The sequence below is a fragment of the Hypomesus nipponensis genome, chromosome 28 (assembly GCF_054491055.1).
Source record: "Hypomesus nipponensis isolate SF chromosome 28, ASM5449105v1, whole genome shotgun sequence".
In the NCBI taxonomy this organism is placed as follows: domain Eukaryota; kingdom Metazoa; phylum Chordata; class Actinopteri; order Osmeriformes; family Osmeridae; genus Hypomesus; species Hypomesus nipponensis.
In genome coordinates, this window is record NC_140388.1 from 6,540,534 (window position 1) to 6,561,535 (window position 21,002).

The 21,002-nt window shown below is 49.5% G+C and overlaps 3 protein-coding genes across 4 annotated transcripts; 1 reads left to right on the top strand and 2 right to left on the bottom strand.

The window, feature by feature from the left end:
• Window positions 1-1,604: 1,604 nt before the first annotated feature.
• kifl (kinesin family-like) lies at window positions 1,605-12,625 on the bottom strand. Of its 2 annotated transcripts, XM_084695078.1 has the most exons (9): window positions 12,523-12,625; window positions 11,129-11,320; window positions 4,543-4,735; window positions 4,145-4,325; window positions 3,840-4,050; window positions 3,375-3,535; window positions 2,877-3,079; window positions 2,161-2,239; window positions 1,605-1,843 (listed from the first exon to the last, which is right to left on the bottom strand). In XM_084695078.1, exons 1-9 carry the CDS (start codon window positions 12,623-12,625, stop codon window positions 1,793-1,795), a joined length of 1,374 nt encoding a protein of 457 aa, XP_084551204.1. In that variant the 3' UTR covers window positions 1,605-1,792. The 2 variants fall into 2 exon arrangements, with proteins under 2 accessions (XP_084551204.1, XP_084551205.1); XM_084695079.1 differs by lacking the exons at window positions 11,129-11,320; window positions 12,523-12,625 and adding an exon at window positions 4,832-4,871.
• On the bottom strand, window positions 5,495-10,182 carry LOC146219682 (uncharacterized). Its single transcript, XM_084695241.1, has 10 exons — window positions 10,071-10,182; window positions 9,531-9,634; window positions 8,992-9,084; window positions 8,730-8,852; window positions 8,136-8,228; window positions 7,878-7,938; window positions 7,493-7,644; window positions 7,034-7,210; window positions 6,646-6,803; window positions 5,495-5,603 (listed from the first exon to the last, which is right to left on the bottom strand). Exons 1-10 carry the CDS (start codon window positions 10,180-10,182, stop codon window positions 5,495-5,497), a joined length of 1,182 nt encoding a protein of 393 aa, XP_084551367.1.
• A 2,691-nt stretch (window positions 12,626-15,316) lies between the features above and the next one.
• Window positions 15,317-19,938, top strand: anxa1a (annexin A1a). The gene is made up of 12 exons (XM_084694961.1): window positions 15,317-15,444; window positions 16,030-16,103; window positions 16,642-16,732; window positions 16,990-17,084; window positions 17,209-17,322; window positions 17,700-17,790; window positions 17,927-18,006; window positions 18,165-18,315; window positions 18,586-18,681; window positions 18,785-18,843; window positions 19,157-19,279; window positions 19,460-19,938. The coding sequence occupies exons 2-12, from the start codon at window positions 16,044-16,046 to the stop codon at window positions 19,514-19,516; spliced, it is 1,017 nt and encodes a 338-aa protein (XP_084551087.1). The 5' UTR covers window positions 15,317-15,444; window positions 16,030-16,043; the 3' UTR covers window positions 19,517-19,938.
• Window positions 19,939-21,002: the final 1,064 nt, after the last annotated feature.

Here is a 21,002-nt window from a genome sequence, read left to right on the forward strand (position 1 = left end):
ACTTCACCCATAGAGTTCATTCCCAGTGTTATTGTGAGGATTACTGCTCAGTCACTCCATCTTCTGTGCAGTGGAACCAGTTGAAATTAATCTGAAATTAATCTGAAGTCCAATTATTAATGACAGTGTAACGCTCCAGTAGGGAGAGAGGCTGCGTTGTCACAGATAAGTGACCAGGAGCCTCGGGCACTTTGCAGCGTTCACTCAAAGTTCAGCCACACCCAACTCCTTCTTTTCCTCCCTCCCTCCCTCCATCCATCCATCCTTCCCTCCTCTCTCTCTCTTTTTCTCTCTATCTCTCTCTCCCTCTCTCTTTCTGTCCCTCTCTCTCTCTTTCTTTCTGTCTACATCCCCAGGGAAGAGATAACAGCTTATTCATTCTCCTCTCCAGCTCAAAGTAGTTTTCCGCCATCTTTGGTTCTCTCTGCTTTCCAAACGCCACCCCTCTCACTCCTTCCTCCCTCCCTCACTTTCTCCTTCTCTCTCTCTCTCTCTCTCTCTCTCTCTCTCTCTCTCTCTCTCTCTGTCTCTCTCTCTCCCTCCCTCTCTCTCTCTCACCCCGTCTCCCTCTCTACATTGCATCCTTCAGTGCACCCTGATTGGTCACAGTCTCACAGGACATATAAGGAGGCCGCACCCACATAGTAACTGGTCCCGTATCTTCCGTATACAAAACAAAGGAGACAGGATAGCACATGATCATAATACATAGTCTAGACATGGGTATGCGAGACACGCAATACACTACCTGTGTGTGCAGTGTGTGTTAGGTGAGGGATGTCGCTCAGGCCTTTAGAAGAAACAATAAGTACCTGTTTAACGCCAGTCTCAAATTGTAACCAATACTATAATCTGTGCATTATATTTCAAACGTAATATTTTATTTGGTCGGCGATGTTCAGCTACTAATATTTTATAGAGCATTAATCATGTGTTACCTATGATTTGAGTGAGAATAAAAACAAAGCTTCCATGTTTCTTTGTTGTCTTGTCTGTGCTGTAAAGTTCCTTTCTATAGCCTCTTGTCCCCTTGTATTCCATGCCCGATACCTAACCTGCCCCCCCCCCCCTTAGACACCACCCCGCTCAACCTACCCCTCTCCCCCCCCCCCCGCCCTCCCTCCCCGTGCTGCCTCGTCCCCGGCGCTCTAAATTGGAGTGGGGCCCCCCCGTCGCCCACAAAACCAACACGACAGGGCCTTTGCGTGTCGGAGGGTGACCCCCGCCTGTCCCATGCTATGGGATCCCACTGCGTGACTGAGGCCCGGCCCTCCTCCTGTTCTGGGGGAGACGTGCCGAGCGAGTCTTAATGTGCTCCACACTGATTGCTTTCCCCACAATGGGAGCACAAACTGGCCAAGTGACTCCGTAATTGCCTCGCCTGTTTCCCGGGGGGCCCCGTGGGCCCCATTGTGCCGGTCCGGGACGCCCCCATTAACAACCAGCACGCAATGCCCCAAACTCCTGCCTACTGGAAGCACACACACACACACACAATCCAACACACACAAACGGACACACACACTGGGTTGAACTGCTGCCAAACTCCAACCGCGGATAACAGCAATGTGCTTCAGCATCGGAAAGCTGATTATATGGGGGTTTTATTTGATCGTGGACACGGCCCAAATGCGTGTGGATTCACTGCTGCGTGCGCCGATATAAGCCTCCCATCGCAGCCCCCGGTGAGGCCTGCAGGCAGGCAGCGGTGGTCCCAGTGTGAGGCCTTCCCCAGCGGTGGTCCCAGTGTGAGGCCTTCCCCAGTGGAGCAGAGCCCAGCCCCCGGCTGCCCTCAGACGTCCTCCTCCTCCACGGTCTCCCCCGAGCGCAGCTTCATAATCACCTGAGGAGGAGGAGCAGACTTCAGTCAGCGTCCCCCCCGACAGCCCCCCCCCCCCACCATAACCCTCCCCCCTCCCACACACACACACACAAGTCCCCCTCATACAGCCCCCCTCCTGCATCCCCCTACAACACCCCCATTCGTTCCCCTCCATACGCCTCCCTCCACACACCTCCCCCGTAAAGCCCCCCCTATGGTAAACCCCGCCATTCAACTCCCGCCTCCCCACCCCTCCCAAGCAGTGAGCGGCTGCTGGTTGGACGAAGCGGGCTGGTGTCAGAAGGGAGACGGGTAGAGCAACGAGGAAGACCAGGCACCTCTTTCAGCTGGGCTATCTCCTTGCTGTCCAGGTTCCTCTGGGCGTTGTTGGTGATGGCCTTCACTCGCGTCGCATAGCTGCAATGGAGACCAGAACCACATTAGCCTCTAGGGGGCTCTGCGGTGTTTCGGGGACAGCGCAAAGACAAGGCGTTCTTTCAAAAGGATTGTCTTTTGCTCCGTTACAGTTTCCGTGTCCTCAAGGATCACAATGACTCTTGCTTGGAGACTTGTTGCTCTTGTTGGTTAGTGGTAACTAATTTAAACTGTTGTATTTGCTGCGAAATATTCTATTTTAGTTCCTCTTATTTTTATTTTAACTGTCGCTTTTTCTACAGGTACACTTGCACTTAGAGATTCATGTTGATTAATTGTAACTTGCTTAACTACATGCTCTTATGGTTTCCTCTCTTTGGCACTTATTCTTTTGGTTGTTCACAATGTGTGCTCTTTGTTTTGGCTACCCACAATGCTGTGGGGCTATCTTGTTGTTATTATCAGTGACCTATGCACTTTGCAAAGCTCTCTCTTGGAAGTCGCTTTGGATAAAAGCGTCTGCGAAATGAATAAATGTAAATGTGCGAATGGCTGTCGCCTTCCTGTATGCGCTGAACACACTGTACGAAACAAGGCCCATGTGACAGCCCTCGGTCGAGCCAGCGTTTCCCCAGGAGGGGGACAGGGGAGCCTGGAGGGGGCGTGTCCGCTCGCTCACATGAGGGAGGTGAGGGTCTCGTCCACGTTGCACTCGGAGGGCGAGGCGTTGGCGATCATGAGGGTCTTGGCGTTGCCCCCCAGGGAGTCCTGCATGATCTGGGTCAGCTTGCTGTTCCTGTAGGGCACGTGGGGCAGCTCCAGGGACAGAGCCGAGATCACGTCGCCCAGGGCGCTCAGGGACTTGTTGATGGAGTTGGCCTCCTGGGTGGGGGATGGATGGGATTGGAGGGCAAAAGTTGGTTGAGAGAGAGGGGGTGTTTACACTTGCACTGACCCAAAAGGAGGGTGAAGGTGTGCAGGCCTACTGCTGCTGGCGTACGAGATCAACATGCTGAGCACAAAAGGGAGTAAAACACACAGCCAGGCTTCTGCACGCACTTATACTGTACACAAATAAAGAAAGCTCCTCACCTCCAGGTCCATGTCTGTACAGTAACTCTACAGAGCGCTCACCTCCAGGTCCATGTCTGTACGGTAGCTCTACAGAGCTCCTCACCTTCAGCTGATGGTCCTTGGCGCCGGTCTTGGCGGCCCTCTCGCTGCCGGCCAGGTCCACCAGACTCAGTTTACCGCAGCTCACGCTCCCATTGGTCAGGTTCCTGCCCTCCACCACGATGCCCACGATGAGGTGTGAGCGAGAGCTCTCCACGTTCATCTCTGAGAGGGGGGGGGTAACGAGGGAGGGGTGGGGGGGTATTTAGGGCGTGGCTACACACTCTGACGCCACATGACAGCTTTCGGAGGGATTTCCTCCAGGAGAAGCACGACACGTACATCGACTCCTGGCACGTTATGTTATGTCGACATGACTACGTATCATCCAGGACGTGGCGTACCCTCACCCCCCAGCTCATAACGACGCTCCCCCTCCCCTCATTCCGACTGAGACTAAAACGACCAATCGGAGCCATTTCACCGGGGGCCTAGATCTCTACTGGGGCGTGGGCGGCGCAGGGCGTACTGGTGGAGGAGATGTGGCGGTTGGCGCAGGCCTGCTGGAACAGAGCGAACAGCTCGGTGGCGCTGGAGGCGTCTCTGGTGTCTGCTCCCTGGGCAAACACCAGCCCCTTCCTGTTCCTCTTGATCTCCAGCCGCCGGCCTCGGCCCTCGAGGCCGCTCGCCAGCAGGTCCTGGAGCTGGTCGTTGTACAGCTCCAGCATGTAGGCGGAGACCTGGGCAGCACGGAGAACAGAGGAGGGGAGGGGGGAGGTGAGAGGGGGGAGGTGAGGGGGGAGGAGAGGAGGGGAGGGGAACCTTGACTCTCACCTTGAAATCAAACTTGCCAGCGTTCTCCTGGATGATGTCAAATATGGCGTTGAAGGCCCGGGGCATGATTCCAGGGCTTTTCTGCTCCTTGTCCCCCACCATGGTGAAGGTCTTTCCTGATCCCGTCTGACCAAAGGCAAAGATACACACGTTGTAGCCGTCTATGGCTGACTGGATCAGCCTGGAAGAAAATCAGTCTGTAAGGAAGACTGGCTCACCAAGTATTTACTTATAAGACACTGATATTCAATGTTAGCTGTGTCTTGATAATGAATCCATGACACGATCACCAGTCAGTTAGCATGGAATGTACCAAAAAAACTATCTGATAGGTCAATTTTCCCTGCTGACCAATAAGATTGACCCAATGTGCCTGCTGACCGATCGGAGAGTGTCACCTGTTGGTGTCCTGGAATATGTCCTCCTGCGAGCTCTCCGAGCTGAACACCCGGTCGAACTGGAACTCCCGAGGCCCGCGGGCCGTTTCCACGGTCACGGAGTAGTCGTCGAGACGCTTCACGACCACGGCCCCGCCCTGGGCCGCCTCGGCGCGGCTCGCCGGGCGGATACGACAGAACACGCGGATTTTACCTGGACCGGGACGGAACCGCACGCGTGCGGATGTGCGTGTGAGAGAGACGGAGACGGACGCATGCAGATACAGCCAACACACAGGCAAACGTCTACCTTTCATGTCCTCCACCATGTTGTAGTACTTCTTCCTCATGGTCCTCTCCGAGGTGTAGTTCTCCACGATCTTCTTCTTCTCCTCCCTCAGCTGCTTCAGCTGGCGGCAGGGCACAGGGGAGATGGAGGTCACGGCGCCGCCCGCAGGTCGGTGGGCGCGCACACGTGCGCACTCTCACACACGCTAGCGCACGCACGCAGACACACACACGCTCACTGACACACGCACACCTCCTGCAGCAGGGGTGTGGTCGAGAGCAGCTCACCTGGTCCTGCAGCACGAGGAGCTGCTGTCCGATGCTGTCCCCTCCCTCCCCGCCCACCAGCACCTCCTCCAGCTCTGCACCTGGCTCACACCCTGGGGGAAGCAACAGAGCCCCCCCGCCCCACCCCCCAGCCCCCCAGGAACCCCCCAGGAAAGAGCCTTCATCAAAATCCTCCTCTGTTCTAGAATGTTCCATCATTCCTCTGAGGGGACAGGCTACAGTGAGTTGGTAGACTAAAAGAAGGGGTAAGTATCCCATGTCCCCCTTTCCACTTGTGTGGCCCTGACAACATTTTAGGATTCAGTTACATTACATGACATGATATAGTTGGCAGCCTAATACGTCAGGCAGTATTAGTGGGCAGTCTTAAAAAGCAGTGTTAGGCTGGCAGGCTGGGTTAGGGTGAGTGTTTACCGCTGGCCGCGGGGCTGAGCCCGGATCTGATGCAGTCCAACGCCACCTGGGAAACCTCACACTCTCTAACGGTCTCCTGGAGCAGGGCCAGTCTGGGATATAGACACAGAGTCAGAGGCACTGAGGCAGAGTCAGAGGCACTGAGACAGAGTCAGAGTCAGAGTCACTGAGACAGAGTCAGACACAGAGTCAGAAGCACTGAGACAGAGTCAGAGTCAGAGGCACTGAGACAGAGTCAGAGTCAGAGGCACTGAGACAGAGTCAGACACAGAGTCAGAAGCACTGAGACAGAGTCAGAGTCAGAGGCACTGAGACAGAGTCAGAGTCAGAGGCTCTGAGACAGAGTCAGACACAGAGTCAGAAGCACTGAGACAGAGTCAGAGTCAGAGGCACTGAGACAGAGTCAGAGTCAGAGGCGCTGAGACAGAGTCAGAGTCAGAGGCACTGAGACAGAGTCAGACACAGAGGCACTGAGACAGAGTCAGACACAGAGGCACTGAGACAGAGTCAGAGTCAGAGGCACTGAGACAGAGTCAGAGTCCAACACAGAGTCAGAGGCACTGAGACAGAGTCAGAGTCAGAGGCACTGAGACAGAGTCAGACACAGAGTCAGAAGCACTGAAACAGAGTCAGACACAGAGTCAGAAGCACTGAGACAGAGTCAGACATAGAGTCAGAAGCACTGAGACAGAGTCAGACACAGAGTCAGAAGCACTGAGACAGAGTCAGACACAGAGTCAGAAGCACTGAGACAGAGTCAGACACAGAGTCAGAAGCACTGAGACAGAGTCAGACACAGAGTCAGAGGCACTGAGACAGAGTCAGAGTCAGACACAGTCAGAGTCAGACACAGTCAGAGGCACTGAGACAGAGTCAGACACACAGTCAGAGTCAGACACAGTGCTATGGACACAGAATCAAAGTCCCAGAGTCATAGACACAGAGTCAGAGACACATAACTCTTATTGGATCACATCTGACCTCAGTTTTAACTCTTACTCAACTCTGTGTTTCTTAACTATGGGTGAGGGTTAGATCTGCCCAGGTTTGCCAAACACAGTCTCAAACAATACATCTCTAGACAGTCCACATCAAATGACGTCTGTGAATGTTGCAATATTGAACGTTCCAGACCGTGTTGAATGTGGGTTCTCCTCGTCGCTGGAATTGCGGTCATCTACGGTCATCTGGTCCATTTGCTCCCTGGCCTGGGTCAGGGCTGTGTGGTTAACCTGGACCATGCGGTCCAGCATTAGCCTAGCCTCCGTCACCTCCCCACAGATATAATGGGCCTGGAAGTATGAATGTTATTGTATTTGTCTAGTAGACACTTTTCATCGAAAGGTACAGGTCCTGACAGGAGTATGATGATGTTTAACAGTTTAACAGTCCTTAATATTGTGCTCTGTTGGGGAGAACGACACTACTTAGTTTGAATTTGTTGTCCTTGTCACACTTCCTGGGGAGGCGTCGTGAGCGTATGCATGGTCAAGAGCATATTTAGCAGGAAGGTGAGTGTGACCTTCTGTATGACGGAGCGCAGCAGGGTGGTGCAGGGGGGGAGGGACTCCGCAGGGAGCAGGCTGGCCTCAGACTCCAACAGCTCGGTGATCTCCCTCTCCCTCTGGGACAGGCTCTCCTTCAGCTCCTCCAGGAGGACTTTAGCTCCCTCCAGTGGCAGGTCTGCGTTGCTGCGACCCTGGGGTGAGAGAGGGATGGGAGGACACGGTGGACTGGAGGATGGGTTTGTTTAGCTTTTATGCCAAATCACGGACAGTCACGGATTGGATCCTGGGACCTCTTGGTCTACAGCCCCAATGCTGTAACGACTATGCTAAGCCATGCAAATGTGCTTGGTCCAATCGCAATCAAGCCAGATCGGATATGACCTCATGCTAACATGGAAGGTTGAAGGGTTCAAAGACTACCCAAAAATCCCCGTGGCAACCAACTACCTGATCCACGTGACGGCACCGCTCACCTCGGTCTGCTCAGCGCCATGGTGAACGTTCCCAGAGGGATCGGCAACCTCGAGGGGGAGCTCCGCCCCTTCCTCTGCGTCCTGCTGTGATGTCATCAGCATCTCCTGGACTTTCCCCACTTCCTGTCGGGCCATTTGGAGTTCCTGTAGCGCTAATCGGCATCACAGCAAATGTCGACCACACGTGATACACAAACACATAGACATACACACAGTCAGAAGCATGCAGCACATTTGAGACTTGATGACGTTAAGTTACAATGGGAACGCACACACACACTTAAACATTGTGACACATATGCACACACATTGACACACCAAAACACACCACAACAGTTAAAACACACATACAAACTCACACACAGACATACCAACACACACTCACTCGATGCCTGGTGACTGTGGAGCAGGTCTAGTTTGGAGGAGAACAGCTCCAGAATTTTGCTCTGGGGAGAAGAAAAAAAACATCATTCATTCTCTCAGAGTAGCAGCTAAAATATCCTGTCCCCTCCTGAAAAGGTCCTCTCCTTCAAAGCAATCAATGTGACAACTTCAGCTCTGCTCTGCTGCAGTCTGGCCAGTAGGGGGCTCCACAGGCCTGGACGCGACACAGCCCTCCAGGGTACGCCTGCGATCATCTGACCTTCTCTCTCTGCCACTGGAGAGCCTCGTCCATGGTCCTCCTCCTGTGTGCTGCACTCTCCTCCTCCAGCCTCTCCTTCTCTCGCCTCAGGGCCTAGACAGAGCCAGGGACACACCTAGAACACTCAACCACCACCCAGGAACACAGTCTGTCGGATATGGCTCTGTTTTTATCATAATTGGAGGGGTGGAGGGGTGGAGGTTTAGAGGGGTAGAGGTCTGGGGTGGAGGTCTGGAGGTCTGGAGGGGTGGAGGTCTGGAGGGGTGGAGGTCTAGAGGGGTAGAGGTCTGGGGGGGAGGGGTGGAGGTCTGGAGGTCTGGAGGGGTGGAGGTCTGGAGGGGTGGAAGTCTAGAGGGGTGGAGGTCTGGAGGCCTAGAGGGGTGGAGGTCTGGAGGGGTGGAGATCTAGAGGGGTGGAGGGGGTCTAGAGGGGTGGAGGTCTGGAGGGGTGGAGATCTGGAGGGATGGAGGGGGTCTAGAGGGGTGGAGGTCTGGAGGGGTGGAGATCTGGAGGCCTAGAGGGGTGGAGGTCTGGAGGCCTAGAGGGGTGGAGGTCTGGAGGGGTGGAGATCTGGAGGGGTGGAGATCTGCTCACCGTGACTCTCTCCTCCCACTGAGTATTCTTGTTCTCCACCTTCTCCTTGTAGAGATCCAGGATTCTTTTCAGAGCGTTCAGTTTGCTCTGGTAGTGGGATCTGATCTTCTGGATTGTTCTGTCCTGAGGGTAGACACGTGGAGGTCAGGAGAGGCACACACACACACATACATACGTACACACATCTGCATGCACAGACACACACACACACACAGGGACGGGCACACCCGCACAAACACACTGACACACCCCCAACACACACCTGGTTTTCTTTTGAGGCGATGAGGAAATTCTCCTCCAGTTCCTGCACCATCTCCTCATGTCTGGTCTTCATAGCCTGCATGTCCTCTGCTATCTATTGCCGGGAGGGACCATCAAGCATCCATCACTGGAAGTCATAGTGACTGGATCCTGATGCAACACCAACAATTACAATGACCTGCTCTGTTAGGTGTGAGTCAAGTGATGTAAAGATTTAGGGGGGGGTGACGTGTTCAAACACGAGCACAGAATACACATCTCCCACGCAGTTCAAAGAATTTATATAATGTACACACGCACGCACACACACACAGTAGCATTCTGCAACCTCTCTGAGCTTGAGGGCAACTCAACATGTGAGTACCGGGAAGGACACAAGATGACAATGACCTCCTGTTTCCACCCTCCACAAACAGACTTTGCTTCTGTGTACAACAGAGTTAGCTCTACTGCAGTTTACCAATGGGATGCTAAACTAACTCTATTGCAGTCTATAGTACCTGCGTTATGCTAAGCTAGATCGAGGCTACGTCAATCTACCTGTGTCATGCAGAGTTCAGCCGACTCATAGGGGATGTAAATCTTCGCGTCCATCCTTCCTTCAGCTTCCTTGTTCCTCTCTCTCTCATTGGACGAAAATGTTTCTGACAGGAGCAAGATTGGAGCAGACCACCAGGAGACCTACTTGGCTAAATGTTTTCGCATACACTCGCGACATCATTGTTTGACCTGCCTCTGCCTTATTCTCTCTGTAACACCAAATCGTCCTCAGTCCAAAACTAACATTAGAACATTCTGATTCCTTCCCTTCACTCCCTTCACTCCCTCCCTTCCTCCTACACTCACTTACTTCCTTCATCTTTCCCTCCTTTATACTCTCCTTCTTATCCTCCTCCCTCCTCTCCAACTACCCTTCTCTCCCTCCCAACCTCCTTACTTCGCCCTCCCTCCTCCTCCTCCACCTCTCCCCTGTCCAACTGCCCTTCGCTCCATCCCAACCTCCTTACTTCGCCCTCCCTCCGTCCTCCACCTCCCCCACCTTCCCTCCACCTCTCTCCTTCCCCCTCTCCTCCCTCCCACCTGGGTCCTTCTGGCGGTCTGGTCCGATCCAGCGCCGAAACGCCTCCCACCTCCTCAGCCACTGGGCCTTGGGCTCGACCACAGCTTTAATCACAAATGTCACGGTGCACATTAGAGGCTTGTCATTTCACGTCGGATGTCAGAGGAACAGTGATTTGGGCTGACACAAAGTTATTGTTACTCCTAAAACGTGAACAATGTATGAATGATATCAAAAGTGTAATTATAAAAGAGCAAAAAGTACTGCATTGAATGAGAAGTTTCTGAACTGTAGGATCATTTCCCACCATGCTAAAAATCTAGAAGAATTTCAGCACATTACCCCCCAAAAATACGTATATTACAGTAAAAGACGTATACTAAAAGACTTAAGAAGTAATCATACAGTACCACATATTTGTTTTGAAAGCATCTTATTTTTATTCAGTTTTAAAACATGGTTTACATTGCACTGTCTATGGATTTTATTATGAGTGGGTTAACACTATTTATTGTTGTTATTTAAAACACACTTTAATTGTCTGAGGAGACTGGTCCACAGAAAGCTTCCGTTTGAATTCAAGTTTCATTTAACATTTACACTTCAGATGGAATTAATAATGCATAGACATGCGGGATTTAGTTCCTGTTTATAAATGTTCAGACGGTAAAATATCTCTCTCTCTCTCTGCTTCCCTCCCTTTTTATCTCTTTTCTGTTTCTTTTCTTTCTGTCAGCGAGTGGAATGTGATGTGTCATGTCGCGACTCTCCTCCCAGAAACACCTTGTTATGGAGACACAGATTGTATATAATCATTAGGAGACATCACAATAGGGAGTTCACTCTGGGGATAAATAGTGTTTACGTACTGCACATCCTCTGGTCAACACTCGTTTAAGGATGACAGCAAATTATCTCAGCCATCTTTAGGGTTAGCCTAACCCTTCTTTTATGTATGTACAGTATGGGTTTAGGGCAGTGTTAGGTCTTCAGGACTGAGTAAACTCTCGTGATAGCGTCACCTGAGTTAAGGTTCAGGGTGATGAGTGAGGATGTACGTGTGGTCTGTTAGTCTGACCTCGGTCCTGGTCCTGGTCCAAGTGTGTGTTGTGGACCGTGCACGGTTGCTGGTGTACCACCTCCTCTCGGAGGTCCGGCACGCTGCCCGGTAACTCCTCCACCAGCGACACGGTCACGGGGGCAGGGCGACCCCGCAGGGAGCCCACCGTGTCCTCGGGGCATGGGGACAGGGTGGAGGTTTCCCAGGCGCCTGAGCAACAATCAAGTTCAGGTAAAAAAAAGAAAAAGAGAGATTGAGGGAAGAGAATGAGATTTTGAGAGCGAGAGAGAGGTTGAGGGAGAGAGAGAACAAAAGAATGAGACAGAGATAGAGATAGAGATAGAGAGAGAGAGAGAGAGAGAGAGAGAGAGAGAGAGAGAGAGAGAGAGAGAGAGAGAGAGAGAGAGAGAGAGAGAGAGAGAGAGAGAGAGAGAGAGAGAGACCCCTAAAGAGAGAGCGCTGGTTGGTCAGGGGGATGAAGCATGTCTCAACCCAGGAAGCAGCTCCTGTCTGCCCTGACAGAGAGGACACTTACACAGCCCTCTCTCTCTCTCTGACACACACACACACACACACAGATCGGCCGTGTTGTGGTTCCACGCAGTGACAGGCGTGGGGGAGAGCAGGCTGCAGGTCTTTGTGTCTGCGATGAGCGTGTCATTAACACAGACCACATGCACGGGGGAGAGGCGGAGGGGAGGGCGGAGGAGGAGGAGAGACAGGGGGCCACATTGCTATTCAAATAGCCTGACACCTCCCCCCTCCCCCCTCTCCCCTCGCCTCCCTCTCACCCATGCGGTGTCCTCCCTTCTCTCTGCCCCGGCTGGGGAGAGAGAGAGAGAGAGAGAGAGAGAGAGAGAGAGAGAGAGAGAGAGAGAGAGAGAGAGAGAGAGAGAGAGAGAGAGAGAGAGAGAGAGGGCTTTGGACAATGAAAAAGAGAGAGGTAGAGACGGAAAGAATCAGGATGACATTGTGATCAGACTGCCAGACACACAGTAGGTAGTCGATATCAGGAGGACATCTGGTTAGAAGGTGTTGGAGGTGGCAGCTAACAGGGAACACTAGCCTGGCCTCCATGACAGTCCACATGTTTCCTGAGGCTGGAACACAAACACACACTCACAGACATAGAAAGTACACACACACACACACACACACACAGACTGTCCACACACACGCACACACAGTCACATACATACAAACTGTAGACACACTCACACATATGTATACTCTACACAGACATAAACACACACTTGCAGGCATGCATAAATGTACACAAACGTCCTACTGCAAGTCCAACTCAATCAAATAGAATAAACATCCTTGTTACATGGTAAAAGGACCCAATGTTGTCACCATAGTGAGGATGGATACACAGGGATTAGAGTGGGTGGGTGTGTGTGTCAGCTTACGTTGTTTTGATGCCGGGGCAACAGCGCAGCGCCTTCCTACTTTCTTGCCCAGAAAGGTGAGGGACAAGGAAACGTTCTCTGTTCTTGAGGAGTTTACGTACATGGTGCGTGTCTCGAAGAGGGGCTTTGTGTGTGTGTGTGTGTGTGCAGTCGTGTGTGTCCACGTTGGTGTGTGTCTATGTGCAGCAGTGTGTCATAGCATGTATGGTTTGAATAATGGCACCTTTTCCCCAAAGCTGTAAGGCAAGCAAAAAAGTTTAATGTGCAACAAAAACACAAATCTTGTAATTACCCGATGAAAGCACAGAGAAAACAGTTAGTTATGGCACTAATTAATTCACAGGGAGAACACATTCACTGAAGAATGCAAGAGAACGCCGTGCCCAACTATTTTTGGCTTTCTGTGTGTGTCTGTGCGTGTGTGTGTCTAATTTGGTCGAGGCAGCAGAAAATGGCACAAACGACACATCTCGATCAGACCAGTCCACAGCAGTCAGCAGGCTGGACAGCACCATTAACAACTGGCCTCCACATGTTGTTCTATCCTGTCTGCTAGCCCTCTCTACGTTCAGGCATGAGTAGACGATGCCAGAGTTTTATATAAGCTCCTACACCGAGTAAACAGGAAGACCCTGATATGGTCAAAGAGTCCGTCGGTCACCAATGCTTCTGGGTCATCAATGCATACATTTGAATTGAAAAACAATCGCACATATATTATCAGCGGGGCCCTAGGCAATATGGTGGAGTCAATTGTACCACTCATGTGGCTGCTCAGTGTTGCCATGGTGAGTATCTGCATATTCACCCAATCGATGGCTAGCAAAATGAAAATCTTGAATCAAATCAGTTCCAGAAGGCTGGATTTGATGTAATTTACCTGAGATCAGATCTGAGGCCCTCAGGGTAGCTGTGGTGCGGCAGACCGGCTGTCCTGTACAGGTATAGACGGACAGCTGGGAAGCGATGGACTGACTCAGCCTTTTGGGGAGGGAACGAAGCTCTCAACACTGTTTAAATATTAAACCTTCAGAGATGGGGTTTCAGCTGGTATTAGCTTGCCCGCACTAGCCAGCCAGCGCAGGGCCTCCAAACTGTCCTCGGGTTTCGAGTGTGGGAGATAGAGATTGTAACTGGACGCTGCCTCTTTCTCTATCTGTCGGTCCAGGAGACCAGGGGTCATACTTCAAGTACGTACTCGTTCATCCTCGGAGAGGGGCGGGGGTGGGGGGGGGGTCTAAGGAGGTCTGCAGCAGGTAGTGAAGGGGAATGAAAAGGCATTTGAGACAACAAAACGTACTTCTTGTCCTCAACAACTAGTTATTGTACATGTCTACCACATACAGAGTAGGCTGTAGAAAGATCAGGAAAGCTGTATGCATTTATTTTGCAGACACAGGCCCATAAACTGTGGTTTGTTGGAGTATCCAATCATGCTAACTGACGTCAGTGGGAAGGGTCAAAGCCTGGCATTCAGTTGGTAAAGGGTGTCCGGTTAAATAATACCATAACTTCCCATTTGGGAATCGTGGTGTCTGTTCGCCAAGCCCACAAACCCCCCACTGCTGATTTGGTTTTGCTTGGCGGTGTTACACAGGGCTTCTCCATCAAGACAGCGAAGTGCCAAACTGCTTCTGCCGTTTGCGGAAGTGAAAGCATGATGTCTGGGCACAAACTAACATCATCTGCTGAACACAAGTGGCAGGGGCGAATCTAGGTTCCCACATTTGGGGGGGCTAAGCCCCAAGATAAAACCTATTATTTTTCCTGTGACCCAGCAAAACTAGGGGGGTCTGGGAGCCTGTTGCCCCAGAAGACATTTTTGAAAATATCCTTTTAAATAGTGTCCTCTAGTTGGTTTTAGGAAGAGAAAGGAACACATTTCGATTTAAAATATGAAGAAAAACATTTATTAATATTTTTTTTTTATGATAATAATTTTTTGGGGGGGCTAATAAAACTTTTTTTATATATAAAAAAAATATATGTATATATAGGGCTAGATATGCCCATGACAAGTTGGCCTAAATCTCTCCTGGCTGCTTATAATGAACATTCAGACTTCCTCTACAGGAAATAACCTTGGCTCCCCTCCCTTCCCTTCCCTTGGCCACTAGCCGGAATACCTTGCACCAATGAGATTCCTAACTTGGCAAAAGCACCACTTCCTTTCACCGTTTTTGCTCCTTAAGCCCCTTTAAGCGTCATCTTTTGTTTAGGATGGACAGGTTGGACGGGTAGGTGGTTAATAGGTAGTGTCAGGTCTCAGTTCTCAATCATGCAATCAACAACATCATACACACCCTACCCTGAGGGAAGCATCACTAGCTTCTAGGAACATCTCTTCAGGTATTGATGAGATCATCGGGTTAAGGGTTTGTGATCTTTCGCTTGAGTCAAGCACGCCCGTTTACTCACGTTTTGTTGCCTAAGCACGTTTCGTTGAGTACTAGTCATTTAGCAGATGCACTTATCCAGAGCGTAAATAACACAAGTTATATTTCATTTTATTTTGAACAGTTACAAACAAGTCTTAGACTTCAATTTTAAATCTGCCTGTTTTGGAAAGATGCAACTAAGTTGTCCTTTCACTAAAAAGGCACGAGTCGCACGACTAAGGAAGGGGATAAAAGATTTGCATCAAAAAGCATTTTGTAAACAGATCTGATATCAGCCTGCTTCTCACATATTTTTTACATCCAGTTAAATTTTAATTTGATCCATTGCTCTACGCCCACTGTGTGGAAACTTTTCGGCGTCAGTTCAGCGCTTAAGAAAAATCCTCTGTTGCCGTCCAATAGCAAAGAAGAGAGTGTGGGCTGAACCGGTTGTTAGGTGTGGTTTATCCGTGTGTATAAATATACGAGCGTTGCTCTTAATATTCCCCTCTGCATCACAGAGAAACCCAATCTGGACAGACTGGTAAGATTCTCAACTTTATCGTATAGGCTATATGAATAACATGAATTGTTTTCTAGTCGTTAATGCTTTCTGTGGTTCACATATGTAGTTGCGCTCAGGTGGAGTATAGTGGGTGTGGCGTATCAATGAAAATGTGGGTACACCCGGAGCGCTTCATGTTCCAGGCTGTGTAAAGTAGTCTACCTACATGTCCAGAAGCAAGAACAATTTATAAAAGTTGTCCATCTCATTTGCCGCAGTGTGGTGTCGATAATATTTACTTTCTGAACGTTCAGTTGGGCGTGGTCACCAGATTTATTTAGGCAGGAAACAGAACTTGATTTGTTCTGTTCATCCAACCAGAATTTCTCCATCCTGGCAATAAATGCCTTTGGTTGCATGTTAAGTGTACAGTGTCTGTGTTTTATGTATTGTGTTGTTTATCTGTTCTTTGGAGGTGAAAAGAAAAGGAGATTAGAGAACAAAGTCTGCATTACTACCTTAAGCTAGCCTCAAACACTAAACATTAGACCTCGTATTTATAACCTAGTTTTCTCCATTCTTCTTTAATTGATGCCTGGGTTTGTGCTGTTTGTCCCTTTGCAGACCCCAGCTTCAGAATGTCCTTCATACAAGAGTTCCTCAAGCAGACCGTCTATCTGGGCATGCCCGATGACTCAGTACGACCACACTCCGGTTACTGCGCCAACCGCTCACTTCTGCTCTTTTTTCTCTTCCTGTGGTATGCTTGTGTGGAAAAACTTAGCTGTGTGTTTAGAGGGAGGGAGGGAGGTGTGGATGGAGAGAGAAAGAGGGAGAAGAAGGAGGGATATTGATAGAGAATGACTGAGACGAAGAGCGAGAGAGAGCAGAAGTTGCACAACTAGGCGTAGAAGGACAGAGGCATATCAGAAAGATGCAGGGTGAAAGCAGAGCCACAAAGTGAGGAGTTAAGAGAGAGATACGACCATGTGAGGGCCGTGACTCATGGGAGAAGGAATGCGAGCCCCTCCCTTCAGAAACACAACAAAAAAAACTTCAGCTTTCTCTCCCTGTCTTTCCCTGAAAAACTTATGGCCATGTTTTACAGGTCTCTCTCTATCTACATTGCCTCATTTCTGACTTGTACTCCTTAAGGCTGTGCTATTGCCAGTTACTTCTGTGTCCACGTTACAAAATCCTAAATGGTATGTCTCATTTTCTCTCTCTCTCTCCCAGACCTTGCCCAATGAGGGAACTGTAAAGCCAGACCCCCACTTCAGTGCCAGCGGTGATGCAGGCATATTGGATAAGGCCATCAAAGCTAAAGGTGACACACACACTGTATCTGTGTATCACTGCAGAACCGACAACCATGGCTTGTCAAACACAAAGACGATGGGAGCGTGTGTGTACATGTCACTGTTCTGTGAGTGTGGCTGGTAGATGTTGCGCAAGGAGCCGGCCTAGGACCAGGGTCTTGTCTGGACGGTGGACAGAGTGGTGGCGCTGTAGTTCCACGTTACCTCCCGCGTGTAGGACGGACAGTGGTGTGACAGTATTTTAAAGCAGACTCCCCGTGTGTAGGTGTGGACGAACACACCATCATCGATGTCCTGGTGAAGAAGAGCAACGCTCAAAGACAGGAGATCAAAGCAGCTTACCAAAAGGCCAGCGGGAAGGTATGGCAAACCCACCACGCGCTCACCAGCCCGTGTGTGACCGTCCTCGTGGCACACACTCTCTTGTGTGTGTGGTGATGGTTGTGTGTGTGACTGCCCTGACCGTGTGGTGGGTTTCCCCCAGCCGTTGGAGGGGGCTCTGAAGGCAGCCCTGAAGGGGGAACTGGAGGAGGTAGTTCTGGCTCTGCTGAGGACACCGGCACAGTACGATGCCCAGCAGCTTAAACTGGCCATGAAGGTATGCAGTGCACACACGTGCGCGCACACACACACACACACACACACCTGGACACTGTAGATGGTGGCAGAGAGTAAAGAAGCTACACTGAAAGAGTTGTGAAATATATATGTATGTGTGTATGTGTGTATGTGTGTATGTATGTATGTATGTATGTATGTATGTGTGTATTGAGATATTGTCATGGTTTTATTCCTGCTGGGTAATTAAATCCACTCACATGCAATCCTAAACCAATGTGTCTCTGCCCTGTTTTTCTGCATTTATCACACTTGACGGCAGCTATCGAGCTGAGCTGAAGTTGTGCTTTTGATTGATAGTCATCAGACATGTTGTATCTCTTTCTCTCTCTCCCCCCCCCCCTCTCTCTCTCTCAGGGTTTGGGAACAGATGAGGACACTCTGATTGAGATCTTGGCTTCCAGAACCAACAAGGAGATTGTCAAGATAAGGAGCGCTTACAAAGAAGGTGTGTTACCGCGTAGATATACAATGCTAGACAAGAAACTCTAAATCTGGTCCCAAGTTTGTATACGCTCTGCGTGTGAAAGCCTACAGCACAGTCCCCGCTCAATCCTCATCATCTATTCAATTGTCGTCACTAGAATTTAAGAAGGAACTGGAGGCCGACATCAAGTCGGACACAGGCGGAGACTTCCGGAATGCCCTTCTCTCACTTTGCAAGGTGTGTATCAGGGAGGGTGAGGTCTGTGTGTCTGGACGTGTGTGTGTGTTTGTCTAACGGAAAAGGAGTGCCAATTCTGGTCCTCCTGAATTCTCAGGATTCCTCACAGACTGAACTTTTTTCTTTTTTCTTTTTCTCCCTGTACCTTCCTCCACCAGGCGGCCAGGAGCGAGAGCCTGACTGTGAACGACGAGCAGGCGGACAGCGACGCCCGGGCCATCTACGAGGCCGGAGAGAAGAAGAAAGGCACCGACTGCTCCGTCTTCATCGACATCCTCACCACCCGGAGCGCCCCCCAGCTGCGGAAAGGTGAGACCCTCCATCCGCCCTCTGGCAGGCAGCCATCACGTCCCAACTGGAACTTGTCCGTTAATAGGGCAACGTTTGATGGCACATTCAGATGAATACTCTGAGGTAGGGGTGTAGCTCATTGGTTAAAGCATTCGACGGCAGATTAAGAGGTGGCCGATGATGACGCCTTTATTGTGAATTCTCTTTTGTTCTCTTGTTGTTTTTTGACATTCCAGTCTGATAATGGTTTTGTGAAACACAAAAGGATGAACTCTGTGTCTCCCATAGTGTTTGAAAGGTATTCCAAGTACAGCAAGGTGGACGTGGCTAAAGCCATTGATCTGGAGCTCAAGGGGGATATTGAGAGCTGCTTGATTGCGACAGGTGAGCGCAAACAAAAAACCTATTTCTTGTGACCTTGACCTAATGCCCATCTCATCTCGCTCGTCATGGTTGACTTTGTGCTTCGGCCTGTGTATGTTTGCAGTGAAGTGTGCTGGAAGCAAGCCTGCCTTCTTTGCTGAAAAACTCAACTTGGCCATGAAGGTAAAGATATTTTTTTAAATGTTATTGGTCTAGCAGAAAAATCACGAATCGTTATCAAAAGCGATAATGAATGTAGAACGTACAGCAGGAGATCAAGGATGAGAAGTGCAGAGTCCTAACAGTATTTCAGTGGTCAGAGCGAAGCAACAGTGTATATTTACGAGCCAGGACCACATCTCGGCTACCAGACACGGTCGACAAAATAAACGATAAATGTGTTCAATGTTACATGCAGTAGTTATAATACTATATTTACGACACAGTCCATGCACTTATGATCAAGGTGAACCTTGAACTTTGTTTTTTTCTGCAGGGTTCTGGAACCCGCACCAAGATTCTGACCCGTATTATGGTGAGCCGTTCAGAGGTGGATTTGACCCGGATCAAGCAGGAGTACAAGAAGATGTTTGGCAAAACCCTGTATCAGGACATTCTGGTGAGCAAACGGCTTGGACAACTTTTGAAGACGTTTTAAAAAGGTTTCAGTCTTGTTGTCGAGGCTGTTCAGTCACTATGAAATGACTGCTCTCCTGTTAGTAAAGAGATACAAGCAGATGAATCAAACAAGAACTCACTTCCACTAATGATGTGCGTTCTTCCGGTCTCTCCCTGTCAGGACGATACTAAAGGAGACTATGAGAGGATCCTCCTGGCTCTCTGTGGAGAAAACTGACCTGGAAGAAGCGCTTCTGCAGTCACCAGGGCAACGTGTAGGAACTGCCCCGGAACTCCCCTCTTCTCAAGTGGCAAACCCTGTATATGTGCTTACCCCACTGCAAGAGTTAGAAACCCTGACAACCAAGTTTTGGTCAGGGTGTGATGTTAAAAAGTTGCGAGTGTCACTGCAGGTAAACCAATAAACGGCATGTTGGTGTATGATATGATGATGATGGGCCTGTCCATCTTGTTGGATGGGTAAAGGATGGATGTTAGCATGGCTGTGGTCCCAACATGGCATCAGTACTATGAGCATCTTCATGTTAGGGGTTTGGATGGAATGCACATAGTGACCCAGAGTATCACACTGATGGTGTGGCAGGGCTTGCTTACAGGAAAAAAAATTACCTTCTGTCAATAAAGCTTTGTTATATTGTTTATATTTGTCATGTTGTCTGTATTTTGCCACAATACCATGTCCATTTCTAGCTTGGTCTTTGCTGGCTAATTGTCAACACCCACTTGTTACATTCTTTTACAAACTTGTCATCTCTGGAAAGTATTGGACATGCCAACGAGGCCATCTAGCGGTGAGATCTGAAACTACATGTCAAACCCAAAGAGCAAACTGATTGTGTGCAAAGTTTATCTGCTGGTTTGACCACATTTTGACCACACACAGAATGCAATCCCTTGGTAACCCAACAAATGTAAAAGAAGTACTCTAGTTACCGCAGCCCACAGACATAAAGGGCAGGCACAGGATTGTTAGCTACTTGGTTAAAACAAATATTTTTTATCTGGTTAGTTGTTTGTGAAAAGCTTGAAAGGAAAATACATTCTTTGAACGTTGTTTTGTGATGTTTTTTTTTTTTTTTTAAGGCTTATTCCATTTAAAAACATGGCTCAAACTATGCATATTATAATTCGTGGGTTAACAAGGTTTTTATCATAACTATTCAAAACACAATGCAGAATACGTTTTCCTAGCCAAAGTGATATACACGTAGGCCTACTACACACATGCATAATCATTATTATTTATGAATACACATGCAAAGACTAATCATTGGTCATAAATGTTGAGAAAGGCAATGATTATTGTGAAGAAAAGATTGCAGCATTGTCACATTCCATTCAAGGACTATGAATTCTTGTCTCGGTTTGTGGTTCTCTCCCTGCATGCCTCCCTGTTTGTCATGTCTGTCAGCACATCGAACGGGGCCCCGCATGTGTGATGAATCTCTTCCGAGAAACTCGTTGTCCTTGAAAATAAGGCTTTCAAGCACCCACACAGGTTTCGGCAGGTGTTAAATGATGTGCCGATGGATCACCTCCAAAATAGTTTCTCCTGATAAAACTCCTGAACAAATCAGTTCAAATCAAATCAGTTCAGTTAGGCTACCCCACATGAAAAAAATGTTGAGGTAACTGTTACAGAGAAAGTAAACAATGAAAGCCTCTCACTTTGCAAGTATGTCTGCATTCTTGGGAGGGTGAAT

Bases quoted from the DNA above. Each gene is read 5' to 3' on its own strand.
- kifl (XM_084695078.1), bottom strand. From the start codon at position 12,625: ATGTACGTAAACTCCTCAAGAACAGAGAACGTTTCCTTGTCCCTCACC. The intron at 3,536-3,839 runs GTACGCCCTGCG...CCCCCCTCTCAG, and splicing joins CCGCCACATCTCCTCCACCA to AGATGAACGTGGAGAGCTCT. The intron at 1,844-2,160 runs GTGCCTGGTCTT...CCTCCTCCTCAG, and splicing joins AGATAGCCCAGCTGAAAGAG to GTGATTATGAAGCTGCGCTC.
- LOC146219682 (XM_084695241.1), bottom strand. From the start codon at position 10,182: ATGTGCACCGTGACATTTGTGATTAAAGCTGTGGTCGAGCCCAAGGCC. The intron at 8,853-8,991 runs GTGTGTGTTGGG...GTCTACCCTCAG, and splicing joins TCGCCTCAAAAGAAAACCAG to GACAGAACAATCCAGAAGAT. The intron at 7,645-7,877 runs GTGAGTGTGTGT...GATGCCGATTAG, and splicing joins CCACAGTCACCAGGCATCGA to CGCTACAGGAACTCCAAATG.
- anxa1a (XM_084694961.1), top strand. From the start codon at position 16,044: ATGTCCTTCATACAAGAGTTCCTCAAGCAGACCGTCTATCTGGGCATG. The intron at 17,323-17,699 runs GTATGCAGTGCA...TCTCTCTCTCAG, and splicing joins AGCTTAAACTGGCCATGAAG to GGTTTGGGAACAGATGAGGA. The intron at 18,682-18,784 runs GTGAGCGCAAAC...GTATGTTTGCAG, and splicing joins GAGCTGCTTGATTGCGACAG to TGAAGTGTGCTGGAAGCAAG.